The sequence below is a fragment of the Lissotriton helveticus genome, chromosome 6 (genome assembly GCF_964261635.1).
Source record: "Lissotriton helveticus chromosome 6, aLisHel1.1, whole genome shotgun sequence".
NCBI classification, from domain to species: Eukaryota; Metazoa; Chordata; class Amphibia; order Caudata; family Salamandridae; genus Lissotriton; species Lissotriton helveticus.
Genome location: NC_136067.1, coordinates 1,433,822,344 through 1,433,839,060, shown reverse-complemented (window position 1 = coordinate 1,433,839,060; position 16,717 = coordinate 1,433,822,344). Strand labels below are relative to the sequence as shown.

The 16,717-nt window shown below is 48.2% G+C and overlaps 1 protein-coding gene across 3 annotated transcripts in view; it reads right to left on the bottom strand.

The window, feature by feature from the left end:
• Positions 1-16,717, bottom strand: part of LOC144761783 (MFS-type transporter SLC18B1-like) — a 1,350,585-nt gene that overhangs the window by 1,192,388 nt on the left and 141,480 nt on the right. For all 3 annotated transcript variants that reach the window (XM_078647026.1, XM_078647029.1, XM_078647027.1), the window contains exon 4: positions 7,211-7,284. In XM_078647026.1, the coding sequence (XP_078503152.1) occupies positions 7,211-7,284 (74 nt within the window). The remainder of the gene's footprint in view (positions 1-7,210; positions 7,285-16,717) is intronic.

The following is a 16,717-nucleotide window of genomic DNA, read 5'->3' as shown; positions in this document are numbered from 1 at the left end:
GTGTACATCCACGAGGCTTGGTCTTAGGACTTGGGACCGGGTCGAAAGGCCAAGTGCAGCTGGCTGGGCTCGTCAGCAGAGGGGAAGGGTGTTCTTGGGAGGAAATGGGGGGGTGTGGGTCAAGCAGGAGTGTTACTTCTAGAGCTGTGTCACGCAGAGGGAGAGGGTTTTATGGCCGATGCATGAGCAGTGCGAGCGGGGAGGGGTGCCGGGGGTTTAACAAACGGGCAGAGAGGCCATGGTGCCTAAAATGGCTGTCGTGTACGTGTGTGCATGGGTCTATGCTGGCGGGATGGCACAGTCAGTGTTTCGCGATATCCGTTCTGCTTACAACAAGGGGTACAGTGAACACAAATGAACGCCGCTTACGTGCATATACATTGCCATTTTCAACAGGCTAGACACACTGGAACCCACTGCCAAGGCGTCTGAGGCTTCTCTGGGTGAACTGCAGCAATGGGTGCACTTGCTTGAGCAGAGGGCAGAGGATGCGGAGGGACGCAATCGCCGCAATAATATATGCGTGGTGGGCCTACCTGAAAAAATTGAAGGTTCTGACATGTTGGGCTATCTTGAAACCTGGCTGCGTGACGTGGTTGTTCCGGAGGGTCTGACACCGTTTTACACCCTGGAGCGCGCTCACCGGGTGCCGGCCCGGCCTCCTGCTGCTGGTCGGCCACCTCGGCCGGTGGTGGCGCGCCTGTTACACTACAGGGACCAGGATATTATCCTACAGAAGGCGCGAGCACTGGGGCCCTACCAAGTGGACAATGCCTGTGTTTCCATCTACCCGGATTATTCCCTTGAGGTTCAGAGGCTGTGCTCCACCTTCCTGGCGGTTAAGAAGGCTCTCCGTGAGGAGGGTATCCGTTACTCTCTCTTGTTCCCGGCCCGCCTGCGGATCATGATGGAGGGCAAATCCTCCTTCTACAATTCTCCTGACGAAGTGTGGGACTGGCTGGAACTGTACAGGGCCGGTGCGGATGCTCATCTGACATCTGGGGAGCTGCGGAGCGCCGCACCGAGACCTAGGCGGAACAGGAGAACCAGGAGACGACCACCGACTGCTCGGACCCCCTCCATATCACAGACTGAGCTGGAACGCAAAGAGGTCCTCCGGGCGGTCTCTACCATTTCCAAGACAGTGGAGTCGACGTCGGCGATGGAGTCGGGCTCCCGTAGGGGCTCTGAGGATGGAACGTCGGAAGGTTCGGGCGGTGGTGGCCTCGCGCCACCTCATGTCACTCCTGGGACTGCAGATGGCTTGCTAGACGAATGATCCTTGTGCGCCCCCCGAGGTGGTATTGTATATGCTGATGTGTTCCTGTTATGTGCTAGGGGAGGAGGCATATACCCCGGGCTGGCAGAGAGTTGTTGGGCTGCTGCCTCGTACACTTCATGGCTTCTGCCACTGACGCGGTTGGGATGTGGGACGCCTAGGAAATACTGGGGGAGGCCGGACTAGCGGCATGTGTAGCTTACAGTCTGTTGGAAGTGGTGCCAAACCCCCCCCCCCCCGATCTCAAACCTCTTGTGAGACTCTGGTAGTTGCCAGAGACTGTTCTTATTGGGAATTTTGCATTTGGATGGGTTTCTACGGTTTGGGGCCTATTCTGGGGATGGGTGGGACACTGGTTTGTTGGGTGGTCTTAGGACTCAGGTTTTTGGGGTGTTGTCAGTGTGCCTGGAGTTTTTTCTTTACTCAGAACTGTACTTGCTATTGTGAATGGGGACCTTACCTGAGCTGAAGTGTGTAACCTGGAATGTGCGGGGACTGAATTCCATGCTGAAACGTCACAAGGTGCATGCCTATCTTGTTCGCAGGGGGATCCAGGTAGCTTTCCTGCAGGAAACACATGTTGACCAGACGGAGGGGCGGGCTCTGCAGCGGAGGTGGCGCGGGCAGTTGTTTTACACCGTGTACTCGGCCTTTGCAAGGGGAGTTTTGATCTGGGTGAGAGCAGGGGTTCCCTTCCAGCCCTTGGTGACAGTGGTAGATCCTGAGGGGAGATTTGTGGCTGTGCAGGGCCGACTGGATGGGAGGGACATAACGCTCTGCAGTGTCTACGCCCCGAATGTGGAGCAGCCTGCCTTTTTCACACGATTATCGGGGAAACTGGTGACAGTCCTGGCTAATACGGTCCTGCTGGGGGGGGATTTTAACTCTGTGTTAGATGTGGAATTAGACATGTCTCACCCACCACTGGCACAATCACCAGCTCACAGGCTGGCGAAGAGTAGGCGAGAGTGGCAAAGTAGCTGGGGCCTGGTCGATGCATGGCGTACTCAACACCCTGTTGAGAGGGATTTTTCCTTTTACTCCCCCCTGCATGCTCTGCATGTTCGCCTTGACAGCATTCTCTGCTCACCGGACGCTCAGTGTTTGGTCCGCCATAGCGAATATCTGTCTAAAACGATATCCGACCATAACCCTTGCTTGGTAGTGGTCCAATGGACACGGCAACGCCAAGCTATCCCAACGTGGCGGTTGAACCCGTTGGCGCTGGAGGACGCAGCGTTTAAGGCTGATATACGAACCGGGGTGGAAGGCTATTTCGCTGTTAATGAGGGCACGTCGTCGAGTAGGGCGCTGGAGTGGGACGCCTTTAAGGCGGTAATTCGGGGAGTCTGTATTTCGGCTACCGCGGGAGTCCGTAAGACCCTCCTGCAGGACGTCGCGCTGAGCGAGGATCGCTTGCGCGCGGAGGAGCGATGTAGTCACACGACTCCTGAGGCTCATGGAGCTGTTCCGGCTGTGCGAGAAGAAGTCGCGTCAAAGACGGAGAAGCTCCGCTGCTTTGACTATAAGGAGTTTCTTGTTAGAGCTCATGCTGAACGCGACAAGGTGGGCTCCCTGCTGGCCTGGCTGGCTAATCCTGGGACTCGCGGTACTCCGATTATGGCTTTGGCTACCCCGGAGGGGCACCTGGTTTACACTCAATCGGAGATCAACGCCCAATTCTTGGCATACTATGCACACCTTTATAGGAGCGCGATGCCAAGTGCGCCTGCGGAGCTTGACGACTTCTTGCTTGCGGCGCGGCTTCCCCGGCTCGATCCGGATCAAGTGGACCGCTTAGGCGGGGAAATCACCAAAGGGGAGATAAGCGTAGCTATTAAGCACATGGCTCGCCGCAAGACCCCTGGTGCGGATGGTCTACCGATTGAATTTTATGCAGCCTACGCGGATGTGCTGACCCCGCGGTTGCAGGCCGTTTACCGGGAAGCCTGGGACGCCGGGGCTTTACCTGCGACCACTCGCGGGGCCTTAGTGATACCCTTACTGAAGCGTGGCGGCGATGCCAGCTCTCGCTCGGCCTACCGCCCGCTCTCCATGCTCATGACGGACTACAAGATCCTGAGCAAAGTTCTCGCGACGCGGCTTCTTGCTCACATGCGCACTTTGGTGCACCCCGATCAGGCGGGCTTTATTCCCCAGTGCACCACCGCCACCTGTGTGCGTCAGCTGCTTCGGGTCATGGGGAGCAATGTTGACGGCCTCCCTGATGCCTCTGTCCTTTCGATTGACATCGAGAAGGCCTTTGACAGCATAGAGTGGCCGTACCTGCTCCGGGTACTGGGGGCCTTTGGACTGGGTGAGCGGTTTGTGAAGTGGACTGCCTTGCTTTATGCCGCAGCCACCGCTCGAGTCAAGACAGGTGCTACCATCTCCGCCGCGTACAGGGTTGGTCGGGGGACACAACAGGGATGCTCCTTGTCCCCTCTACTATTTGCGCTCGCTATCGAGCCGCTTGCGGCTCATGCCCGTATGGGCCGAGCTTATGAAGGTCTCTCACTGAGAGGTGATACCCATTACATCTCCCTCTATGCGGACAACTGTTTGATGTTTTTGGCGGACACCAGCGACTCCCTACGTGGTGCCGAGCGCTTGCTCTTAGATTTTGGCCACCTTTCGGGACTACGAGTCAACTGGGGAAAATCTTGTCTTTTCCCGATGGCGCTGAGGACGGATGACTCCCAACCGGAGGGCGAACTGCGCTGGGAGTACCATTGCCTCCCTTACCTGGGTACACATGTCTATCACTCTTCGCTGGCCCTCCTAAAGGGTAACATTGACAGAGCGATCAGGAATCTGCAAGGCTCCATGGGATTCTGGTGGACACTGCCTCTGTCGGTCGCGGTGCGAGTGGCGTTACTGAAAATGGTAGCACTTCCCCGCTTATTATATCTGTTCCGCACTCTACCAATATGGTTCCCGGCGTCGGTTTTTAGCAGACACCGCTCCCTAACCTCCGGGTTCAGCTGGGGATCAGGTAGGCGGCGCGTTGCGTTGGCCACTTTGATGCGCCCCAGGGCAGATGGGGGGCTTGCAGTCCCGGATTTTGAATGGTATTACCTGGCGGCACAGCTGCAGTGGCTTACCCAGGCGGTGGCTTTGGAGTACCGGGGCCCAGAGGGGATGCAGAGCAGACTGTTTCCCAGACATGTCATCTCTTTTATAATCCTGGGCCAGAAGCTGGACCGTACCCAGCTCACTCTGGAGGAACGTACTCTTCGTAGCTGTTGGCATCGTTGCCATAGGCGCTCGGGTACCGCTCGCCCGTATGCCCCTGAGATTCCTCTGGGGATGTGCACGGCCTTCCCGCATGGGGGTCACTGATCTGCGCTGGCAACCTGGGAGGAACTCGGTTTGCAAGTGCTCAGTGATCTTTACAAAGATGGTACGTTGCTCACATTCCAAGAGCTGCGAGACTCTTACGACCTCCCAAGAGATGACTACCTGCTGCACGCCGCGCTGGTGGCCAGTATTCGGAGACACTGGGGGGGGGGGCTCACCGAGCCACCGACATCCGTGAGCTGCCAATATGTGGTCATGGCGGCTGGTACTTACAAGGCTGTCACCTGCCTCTATCGAAGGCTCTCGACTGAAGCCCTACTGCCCATGGATGGGCTGAGAGACAAATGGGAATGCGATGTTGGGCGACCGATCCCTGAGTCGACATGGCCGCAGCTGGTGCGCCGCGCGTGGAAGGGCACTAGGAATGCTAGGTTCCAATTGGTCCAGTTCTTTACGCTGCACCGTGCATACCTGACACCAGTTAAGATTTCCCACTATTTTCAGGGCGCATCGTCGCTCTGTCCTCGTTGTGGGACGGCTGGAGCGGATTTTGCACACATGTTTTGGTCCTGTGGTGAGCTGACTGGTTACTGGGAAGCGGTACTGGCATGCCTGAATGCTGTCACGGACCGGCAGATAGAAGCGGATATGGGCGCTTGCTTATCGTCACTAGTAAGTTTTATGATTTGGGCCTGATTTTAGCCAAAAGAGAGATCACCATGCACTGGAAATCCAACCAGGGTCCTAGCTACTTGCGTTGGAGGGCCACTCTGATGGGATGGGCGAGGGCTGAGAGCGCATTGCGATTGCAACAGGCCAGGCACCTAGACAACGATAAGGCTTTGGAGGTAGCTAGAGCGTGGGAGGCCTTGGTGATAGCACTCCAGCTGCCTGACAGCGAACTGAGTGAGGATGAGGAAGGGGCGGCACCTTAGGAGTGATACTTTAGTGGGTACCCTACTTCCAACGAAGCACACGATTACTACATGCACGACAGGGGTTCTGAGAGGTCGATTCCCCCATTGAAACAGACTACCCTTTTGACTGGAGGGAGCATTTCTGTTGGTTATAAGCTCACTGAGGAAGGACGTAAGGCACGCTGACAGGGGTGGGTGGGACACAGGGCGGGAACTGTTTCGGGGATTGTTTTATAAATGGCTTCATGTATGAGAAGTGATATCATCCTGGAATGTCATTCATCGCTGCACTATCTTGCTGATTGTACAAATCTCTTGTTAAACGTGATTGCCAATAAAAATTGTTTTTACAAAAAAAAAACAGTGAGAGTTACAGAGGTACGTTGCAAAAAGGTTGTGGCTTAAATCAAAGGCCTGTAGCCAAAATCTGTGAGCAAAACTGAAGTTCCTGTTTACAATACATATTGAACTTTGGATTTCTGTGCACATGCTGATATTGCTAAGATGTCATGTAGTGCTATCACCAATTTTTAAGCTGGAGATTTATAAAGGTGCAGAGTTTTATATCCAGAATTTAAATGAAAATTCTGAGACATTACGCATTGTCAAAGAAAATATCATATACTAGTGACTCACTTAAAATGGTTCAAGTCACAGATTAATTGTGAGCAAAGTAATGCTGCACACCATTCTGCTCATTTCAGGAATATGTGTAAGGTATTTTTACAAACATGCTTTATGAGTGACTAAAGAATAGATGTGGAGCCATTGACAAAAAAAATTATGTAAAATTAAGTATTTACCAAGTACATTTCACTAAGGTAAAAAATGACCAAAGACTTTTTTGAAAAGTATTTAAGATTTAATCAGTTGAGGATTGTATTGTTGTCCGCAGAGATATTATGTTTTCCTACGCAACCAAAATACCATTAAAAAGAGAGCATAATCTCTACTAAATGTGGGTGCTTTTACAGATATGCTTTATGCCCTGCATGTTACATAGGTGGTAGAATATTGGGTCTAGGTGTAGCTCCCTGATACCTTCCAGTATGAAAAGCTTTTAACAAACTGCCACGTATGCGGATGATGTAATCAGCGATGTAATCAAAGATGTAATTTGACACACTATCAGTGATGCAATATAGCCTTATAGCCCCCCCCTAGCGGGCTATACCGGCTATTAAAGGACCAAGGCAAAGGTGAGGGACTTTAACAAGGCAGCGGGACTTTAATAGCCAGTATAGCCCTGCTACAAAGGGCTATAAGGCTATTAGAACATTCACTAGAGGGCAGAATGTTCTAACAGATTAAACAAAGGCTTCAGGGAGCGCAAGGGGATTGAAATCCCCTCAGGCTTCCTAAAGCCTTTGTTCACAGCAACAAAGAAGCTTTGGAATGTTGGAGCTCCGGGCATATACCAGCCAGTATGAGCCCGGAGCACTCCATTGATTTCAATGGATCTTCCAATATTCCAATGTTCTAATCAGTTATATCATTTAACATGTCATGAGTTATGCAATATGCGAGGTCACAAACAATGCATTCCGGGAGAGCTAGTTATAATTAGCTCACTGAATTACAACTCGCGAATTTCAGTGATTTGTTTGAAATACCTAACTATAACATTAGTTGACCCATGGTTCTTTCAATAAATATACATGCATATATATGTTTACATATATAATCTGCAACACTTAATAAGACAAAAACTCACCCAAATAGAATAGTGGCAATTCCAGACGCAAACATTCCAGCTAAAAGCATTACCTTTGCTCCAATTTGCACAAGCTGAAAAAAAGCACAGCACAGTAAACGTTAATACTCACAGGTCCAGCACCAACATAGAATCAGGAGAAAAGAAGATATTGAGGTTGTTTTTGATCAAATTTGCTTTCCTTGCTATTGCTAATAATTGCCAACCCACTGAACTGCACCTATGAGACTTTACCCCACTGCATTGCAGATTAGAATCATTAACTCGATTAGATTCGATTCGATTCATAAAGCTTTATTCGGTTTGTGTAAAAACAACCATAAAAACACATAGATAATGCATCATTGTATGGATAGAGATTAGTACAGAAAGACAAAATTCTATTAAAAGCCAAGAATTAAAACATCATACTTTTTCTTACATTAATACATTTAAGTAGATAAGTAGCGGTAAAAAAGCATATATCAGGTTCCTGCATCATAAAAAGCAGTCTTATAGCTGCGTCCACACTAAAAATGCCATATTTTAAAAACATTGGTTTCAAATAAGCAATGCGAAAATTCATATAAAAATTACAGATAAGTAGAAAGTGCACTGTGCTTTGCTTGGTTTGACCATCGCAGGGACAGGGACCTACCGGGCGCTTTTTAGGATGTGGGAAAGCTACCAGGTGGTGCGCCAGTCCAAACCTTAATCTAGTAAGAACATACCTATGTGATATTCTTGATACCTGCCTCAAATATATCTGAAATCCTTCCTCGGCTGAGTAAAACAAACAGGTCGACATTTGCTCGCTGTTGTGTGACCGCCTTTTAGCTCTAAATAGCAGGAACATGTTTTTTAATTCTGCTTTAGGCATTTCTGCTACAGCACAGGGGTTGGCCAAAATATTTATGTCAAGTATTTCTTTAAAACTGTGTACTATATACTTAAGCCAAGGTATCTTAAGATAGTTGTCCAGTGCAAGGCAGTCTTCTATTATCAGTCTATTAAAAGCGGTCTCTTCTTTTAACCAAATGGAACGCCATATCATTAAAGGCCTCAAAGCTATCAGATCTGACAAGTAACTAATTCTAACTTCTCTACGAATTAGTTCAGTAGGGGCAGATGATGGTGAACTTAGTAGTTTTTTGAGGAAATTATTTTCCTCCGTTATTAAGCTACTATCTGGACAAGGTCCCCAAGCATCAACTCACATCACTGCCCTGCACTGCTTCACAGAGATTCTAACAAACAACATGGCACCTGCAAGAGACCACCTCACTCAACTGCATCATAGGGGAAATAATATATAACATGCACACTAACTCAGTGTGCGGCATTACATTTTTAGGGATGCAAACCCAGTGCACTAGACTGTGCCCTAGGTACCCTGACTCACCTCAATGCAGCCTAGGGACAATCAGCCAATTTGAGTGAGTACTGAAAACATCCAGGCTCAATCACATTTATAACGTTTTGAGTATGATGCGGAATGTTTAGATCAGGTTAAAGAGCTTTAGCTTTACAGCAAAGCACATGATAATGGATAGAAGTGTGATGTTGATAGTGCCTAGAAAGGAGAGCTGTTACTGGTCAGCGTCATAATTCCTGACTTACGAATGCCTTAGCTGATATGCATAGATTTAATGATGCATCATTACAATATGCCTTCACACATTTCATCTGTATTTTAGTCACTGTGCAGTCTTGCCAAAAGTTTTACAGGCTCTGTTGCTGTGCACATTGTGAGAGATTTCATACACTAAGGGCCAGATGTAGGTAGCCCTTTACCGGTCGGTAACGGCCGAAAATCGGTATTTTCGGCCGTTACCGACCGGTATTGAGCGATCGGTATGTAGGTAATAGAAATTAGGCCGAATCGGTAAATTTACCGAATCGGAACATTTACCGAATCGGTAAAATACTGAATCGGAATATTTACCGAATCGGAAAATTTACGATTCGGTAAACTTACCGAATCGGTAAAATACCGATTCGGTAAATAAGAATAGGTAAAATTGAAGATTGAGATGTAGGGAGGCTCTGAAATACCGATTTTGCTTCAAATTCGGTATTTAAGAGTCGGTATTTACCATGGATTCAAATCAGGTGGTAACCAGGTGCAGCCTATAAAAATGGACCCAAAATGCAATTCTGTTTGCACAATGGTGGCATTTTATGTCATCGCAAGACGGCTACGGCTACAGGAGGAAGGAGAGAGGGAATGGCTGAGACAGGAGCAGGTCTACAGGCAGAGGGCGACCCTGTTCATGCTCACAGAGGAAGAGATACTGCAGAGGTACAGGTTGGCTCCAGACACCATCTTGGAGCTCATCAGGGACCTACAACCACTGTTGCAGCACACCACCCCAAGGGCACATGCAATTCCACCCCATGTACAGGTGCTGTGCAGCCTCCACCTGCTGGCGTCAGGGAGCTACCAGAGCGTGGTTGCTGCGGTGGGTGGGGTGACCCAGAGCAGCCTCTCAAGGTTTTTTCACAAATTCCTTGACGCCATGTTGCAGAGGATGGAGCATTACATTTCTTTTTCCATCCACCCATGCTGAACTGGTTCAAACCAAATCTGAGTTCTACCAGATGGCTAGATTTCCCCATATCATCGGCTGCCTTGATGGCACGCACATCCCCATTTGTCCCCCTGCTGCCACAGAATACATCTACCGGAATAGGAAGTCCACCCACACCATCAATGTACAGGTGATTTGCAATGCAAAGTTCGTCATCACAGACCTTGTTGCGAAATTCCCTGGGAGTACCCACGACTCCTATATTTTTCAGAACAGTGGCATCTATGCACGGCTGTCTGCAGGGGAATTTGGCGAAGGATACCTCCTAGGTAAGACACAGTGTGCAACCCCTTCAACACCTATTGCAGTAAGAATTACAAGTATGCATGTGAGTAATGTATTCCCATTTCCCTTTTAGAAGACAGTGCATATGCCCTACGTTCATTTATACTCACTCCCTACCTCCACCCCTCCACACCCAGCCAAAGGAGGTATAACCGGGCCCACAAAAGTACACGGAATGTGGTAGAACGGACCTTTGGCATCTGGAAGAGCAGATTTAGATGCATTCACAAGAGTGGAGGTGCAAGGCAGTATACCCCCATCACCTGCTGGAAGATAATTGCTGCCTGTGCCATGTTGCACAACTTGACTGTGAGGAAGGGTACTGAGGTGGGGTTGTCTGACTACGAGGATCATGACGACGACAATGCTGTGCCTGACAGACAACCTTCTGGAGTGTCAACACCAAGTGATGGCAGATGCAGACGTGAGGAAATAACACGCAACTATTTCTGAGTAAGTGATGAGACTGAGACATATATTGAAAGCACGAGAATTTCTTTTATTTAGTATATTTCCAGGTATGTTAACGAACTAAAGTGCAACAGTAAGCATTTCACAGTAATGCTCACAGTGAGCAAACACACACAGACAGGTGTTGAATGCACCCACCTTAGTTGTATATTGTCACTAGGCAGGTTTAAATGGCACAAATGTGCAACAAAAACATTTTTAACTATAAATTGAATGTCCAATGGCAGTAGGCCATAGTATTGCCTGTTCATTTGCGGCCACGCTTTGCACTGGCAGGTGTATGTGGCTCACCCTGTTCAATGGGCGTTTGGCTTGTAGCCTCACCCTGTCGCCTGCTGCTCCTCCTTGTCTCTATGACATGGGGGCTTGCTGTGCTGCTCCTACTGCTGCTACCTTCAGTGTCCGGCACGTCAATAGCAGCAGTGTGTGCACTTTGAGCATTGAGTAGAGCCTCCAGCGCACCGGTCATTCCGGCTATGCCCCTTGTCAGCTGATTGCTGTTTTGAGTCAGGACTTACTGACTATTCATGCTACGCCTGCATAGCAGGGATGTGGCTGTTGCCAGGCGGTGGATGGATTTCTCAGTTCTCTCTGCGCGCTGCTTCTCCCTGCGCCTTGATGTAATTTCGGAGTCCAGTTTTGTGCACAGTTGCTGCATGGATTGGCTCATGTCATGTATGCTTGTTGACATGCTCTTGTTAACTTCCACCAGCTCCCTGATGCCCTTACCAATTTCCTGCATGTTGATGTTTAGGTTTCGCATTTGTCTTTGACAGGACATGATGCCCTTGCCCTGCATCCTCTGAATCCTGACCATGGATCCCTCCAGCCCCTGGAAGACACTGGACCCCTCCCCACGTGCACCTACACTCCTTCCTTGTACTGTGCGCGTCTACTTGTACTTGGTACAGGCTCGGTGCTGGACTGCAGTGTGGCAGAGATGGCAGCTTGAGACAAGTTCTGTGAGCCTTCACCCACCATTTCACAAGCAGCTGTCTCCATTTCCAGCAGTGGGGAAACGACATGCCTCCTGCTAGGGTGTGCAGCAGGTGTTTCTATTGCAAAGGATGCTGGCATTTCGAGGGACGAAACAAAGAGTGCTGACTGTGAAGGTATTGCGGAGTCCTGAATTTGTTCACTGATGTCAGGTTCTTGGGAGGGTGGCTGCCCACTCGGAACTCCTGTGTTCTGTGATGTACTGGGCCCTTGCTCCTGACTGTCATCCCTCCCGGGTGCCGTGCCTTCTGCCTCCTCAGACTGCCTTCTGGATGTGTGACCTGTGGACATATGAGCACATATCAGCTAGGTGCAAATGTCTCACAGCCACTACAATTAAACATATGACATTGCACTTTGTACATGCTGCCTGCCCTACATTTTGTCTGCATTCATTTGAATAACTTGGTGGTTACAGTGCTGTGTGACATGCTCTTTCATTAACTGCCTACGTGTACCATGATGCATTGCTACAGTTTTGCACAGACACCCTGGGACAGGGGTAACTTAGCTGCAAGGGGTGAGGGATGGATGGGAGTGTGAGGGGGATTGCTGTGCATGCATCTTACCTTTTTTAGTTGCAGCTTTCGCCGAGCTGTCCACTTCTCCCAGTCCATGGACGCTTTCATGCTCCAGGGTTGTGGCTACCATCTCCTCCAGGTCGGTGAGGGGGGGTGCAGTGTTCTTTCCTCCACCTGTTAGCGAGGCCTGTTTGTGGTGGTCTGCTAAGTTTTTTTTTGTGAGGCTCCTTAGGTCATAGAACCTCTTTTTTAAATCTTCAGTGACTCTGGTGGTCACTCCCACTGCATTTACTTTCTCTAAGATTTCCAGCCAAATCTTCCTTTTTGCTGATTCTGGCACAGTAAGGGACTGCTTTCCAAAAAGTCTGTGGTGTACCTTTACCACCTCCTCAACAAGGACCTGTAGCTCCATGCTGCTGAATTTTAGCTTTCTTTTCCTTTCAGTCTGCTCTGTGTCCCTGCTGCTTGCCATGTTAAAGTTTTCAAAAAGCTCAAACTCTGTCTGCTGCTGCTGCTCCCAGTCTTTCTGCTCCAACTGCCTCTCCAGAACCTTCTAATTAGTTGCAGCTGCCTGTGTAGCCACTTCCTGGTAGGAAGGGGGATGGTGGTTGCACCTGATTGGCTGTTGTGTTAAGTTTCACTTTTGTTTGCTGTCCGATTCGGTATTTACCGAATCGGTATTTACCGACCAGTATTTACCGAATCGGTATTTCCAATCCATTCCTATGGGCCTTTTGGCCCATAGGGATGAATGGGAAATACCGATTCGGTAAATACTGGTCGGTAAATACCGATTCGGTAATTTCCGAAAGTCCGATACCGAATTTTAACGAATCGGTAAAAAATACCGTTTTTTTACCTACATCTCATTTACCGATTTTTGAATACCGAATCGGTAAAATTTGGTATTTAAGAATCGGTAAAATCAGATTACCTACATCTAGCCCTTAGTGCTTTTTGGTAATTTTGTCATGTATACGACTTGGGTGTCTTCTCCCTGCTAGTGCTAACGTCTGTAGAGAAAATATGTGAATCACAACAGGGCTCCTTTTGATGGTTCTTGGGAAAAAAGAGTGCAGCATCTGTATTGACAGGAGAGTGCACCATGGACTCTGTAAAACTTCACCTAATAATATAGGAAAACACATATGCTGCTTGTGCCAGGGCTGGGGCTTAAAGACTTTAAGGCAGCAAATACTGCCTATATGTCTTATGATACTGTTTCAGCCTCCTATCTGTCCAACCACTGGCACCTATTTTGAAATTCTAATGTAATTGCAAGGTGTGTGTCGGCTTGAATGAATGTGTGCATTTGTGGGGGATCTTACAATGGTATTAGGAGTATGTAAAGTAATACTCTTGTAGTACTACTTCACATTCTATTAAATGGCTTTGTGAATTGACCATTAAACATCTAGAACTGGAATATTCACGGAATATTCATATACAGTTAATACAAATCCATTTATCTCAAAAAAGGAAACAAGGAGAGCACCCCCTTGCAGATTCTATGCTCTGTGCTTCCCCCTGGTTGATCCCTCCATTGCAACCTGCTTATTTGTTTTTCTTGCCAAGAGAAGTTCACATTCCCAAGTGGTGCCGTCCTATTGTAAACATCCCCACACATTCAATTTTTTGTGCATGTGCCACCGCTTGACTGTTTTGACCACTGTGGTGCATACCACTTGCAGGCTCCATCACCCATCAAGCCGTCTTGCATAACATTTTCTTTTGTATGCCCAACAATGGTCTTAGAGTCTTCCACTGTGATCTCTTTGTTTTCCTCTGTAACAGTGCTTCCACTCATGTCTACCCCAGATAGTTTCCTTTTTTCACTCATGATATCAAACCCCTGTGGGCTTCCTCCCCTTCAGCCTCTTTCTTCCCTCTATATGGAGGTTTTACCACCCTGAGTGGTTCTTTTCTTTTGCTGGCTTCCCTCTCCCTTTAAGCCCAGATTATTTGTCCCCCATATAGTGATTGCACCCCATTTATGGCTCAACCATCCTCCAGTGTGCCTGCCTGTTGCTCCTATTAAGGAGAAACACCCCAACTCATTAACTTCCTCCCTACACTATCCTCCTAGGCACCCAAACAATGTGGGTTTTGTGTAAATGTGGGTGTACTTGTGAAGCACACTGCGACTCCATGGAGTATCCTGGCGCTGAAGACCGCTGGGGAACCCGTCCTGGTTTTCCCTGTGAGATGGTCCCTTTCTGGGTATCTCCAAGGTGAAACCAGGCATCCCCGGCGTCTGTGGGTGGCCGTTGTAGAGATGAGGCAAGCTTAATGCCCAGAGTTGCCGAGTGTGTTCCCTGGTTAGAGTAGGCACCGAGGCGAGAATTATCGAGTCCGTTTTGACCCTGGTCCACGACCCTGCCGCGTCGGGAATTGAACCCTGGTCCCGGGCCGTTCTCTGCTTACGGGTCTGTCGCCTCTAACCAGTAAAGCCACTGCAACCCCCAGTGGTGACTGCCCCTCACAAAATGCTTCCATCCATAGCGAATGTGTTTACGCTGTAAGATTTTTCACCCCCTAGCGGTACAAGCTACATGCAAGGTCCCTGTCCTAGTCCCACATAGCATCTTGAATTTCTTCTGACTGCTCCTCAAGCACCCAGCCTGCGCCTATGCTGGGATTGGATAGACTGCCTTTGGTGACTTCCCTGTTAGGGCCTGTTCGAGTATGGATAGCCAAAGAGCATAACCATTGATCCTGCTATTTTTCTTGTGACCCTGTCACAAATAACTATTGTAATTAAGACCTCTGGCAGTACACTTCTTCTGTACTTTCCTCATCTGAAGAGACCACCAAAATACATCACTTGATTAATAAAGGTGTACCAGAATAATTTATTTCTGCACTATATCATTGCAAAATTACTATGTTGTAATTAAGAAATGTATCAGCCCTAAACCTAAACTCCTCTGCTCTCTCTTAAATCTTAGACGGGGTACCCTGCTAAACCATGCCACCTATGGGCTTACCTGCATTCCGGCATCCATTCAGGGTTCAAATTCCGCGGTGTAGGGGGACCTGGAGAAAGAGACCCATGCTGGAGACTGTCATGGAGAAGCTGATTTGGGTGAGTATGCACCCCAAATGCATTGTTTCCTATGACTCGAGGCAGGCTGTCGGACCACCACGGTCGGGTCATTATAAACCCACATCGTAATGCGGTCAGGGGTAGGAGATCCCTGTATTGCCCTATGGGTGTTGTTTTTCTCTGACTGCCATCTTGGCGGTCGGAGAAAGGCTGTCGGAGTTGATGGTCTTTCAGTGGTTGGTAGGAATGAAGGAGGCATGCATCGCAATCCGGTGGTCAGACCCACCGTTTCTGACAAGACCACAGCGGTTGGACCACCTCTGACAGGACCATGGAAGCTGGTCCAACAGCCATCCTAACAAGGCCCTATATTTCCCTATTGCATTAACTAGAGGTTATCACTTTGTTCCTTGAAAATCACATCAGTGTTGACCCTACACAGGCCCACTTTTCAGTACGCAAACATATTCTCTTCATAAGGGCAATAAACTAAACTTGTACAGCACTTCATCACCAAAAGCTAAACAATCCCCCAACATGTTGCCAACCCATGTTCAACAACCACATTGCCAAGGAATTTCACTAACCCCATTTCAAGAGTTCTGACAATCCCAATTTCCATCCACCTCAAAACCATCACTCAGCTACAGCTAAACAATTCAGTCAAGACCAGAAGAAGGGCAATGTCCACTCTGGACCATGCTGTCCGGACTTCTTCAAGAATATTCTCATCTATACCTCCATTTCAAAATCTTCTGCTCCCTATTTATCATCTCCTAGCAAACAGACACAGTAATAAATCTATTTAAAGCTGCCAGAATGAAACCCTGCTATTGCCAAAACTAGATGGCGATCTAGAAATCCATATCCAGCATACCTTACACAGTAAAACAATAGACTATCCATCTAGAAACAAATACACCATCAAATCGTGCACAAGGTGGCTGCTGCTTGATCAGCAGTTAAATTAGTGCTTATGCCGGGATATGTTGACCTAAAGGCCATAACCTCCAGTAAAGCAACTAATGCACTTCTCCTCCATATCCTAGAATTCCTCACTGAGCACCAGTGAGCCCTATTCTCAAGGCTTCACGCCCACGCATAAATGGGTTACTTTGTTCCTCACAAACTAATCACAAGTAACAATTCTGCCAAATTCTTCATACCCTTCTCAGAACTATCCAATACCTGGATGATGCAGCGTATTGCACAATTTGCTTCTATGGTTTGAGAGGCTACAGCTATGGTAGGCTTTTCCAATGAGCATTTAGACAGCTACTGTTAGCTTTCCATCTTCCTTGAAGTACCTCTCCTGTGTACAGCCCAGCCGTAAATTAGATGTTTTAGTTTAGTTACATTTATTTTTGTACCCCAAAAATATAAAACATGAGTTTGCACTGAAAATGTGTGTCTTTTCCATAAATCGTAACATGAAGTTTGGCAAAAAATTGATATCCACTATATTTGAAGCTAATATTTGAGTGTTAAATGACTAAATATTACTAATATTATTACCTTGGTGCCAGGGGCATTCCAGCTATAGCTATAATGTATTACCCACACAGAGACATGCCAAATTGAAAAAAGTAATTCAACGTTACTGCTGGCAACCCTGCCT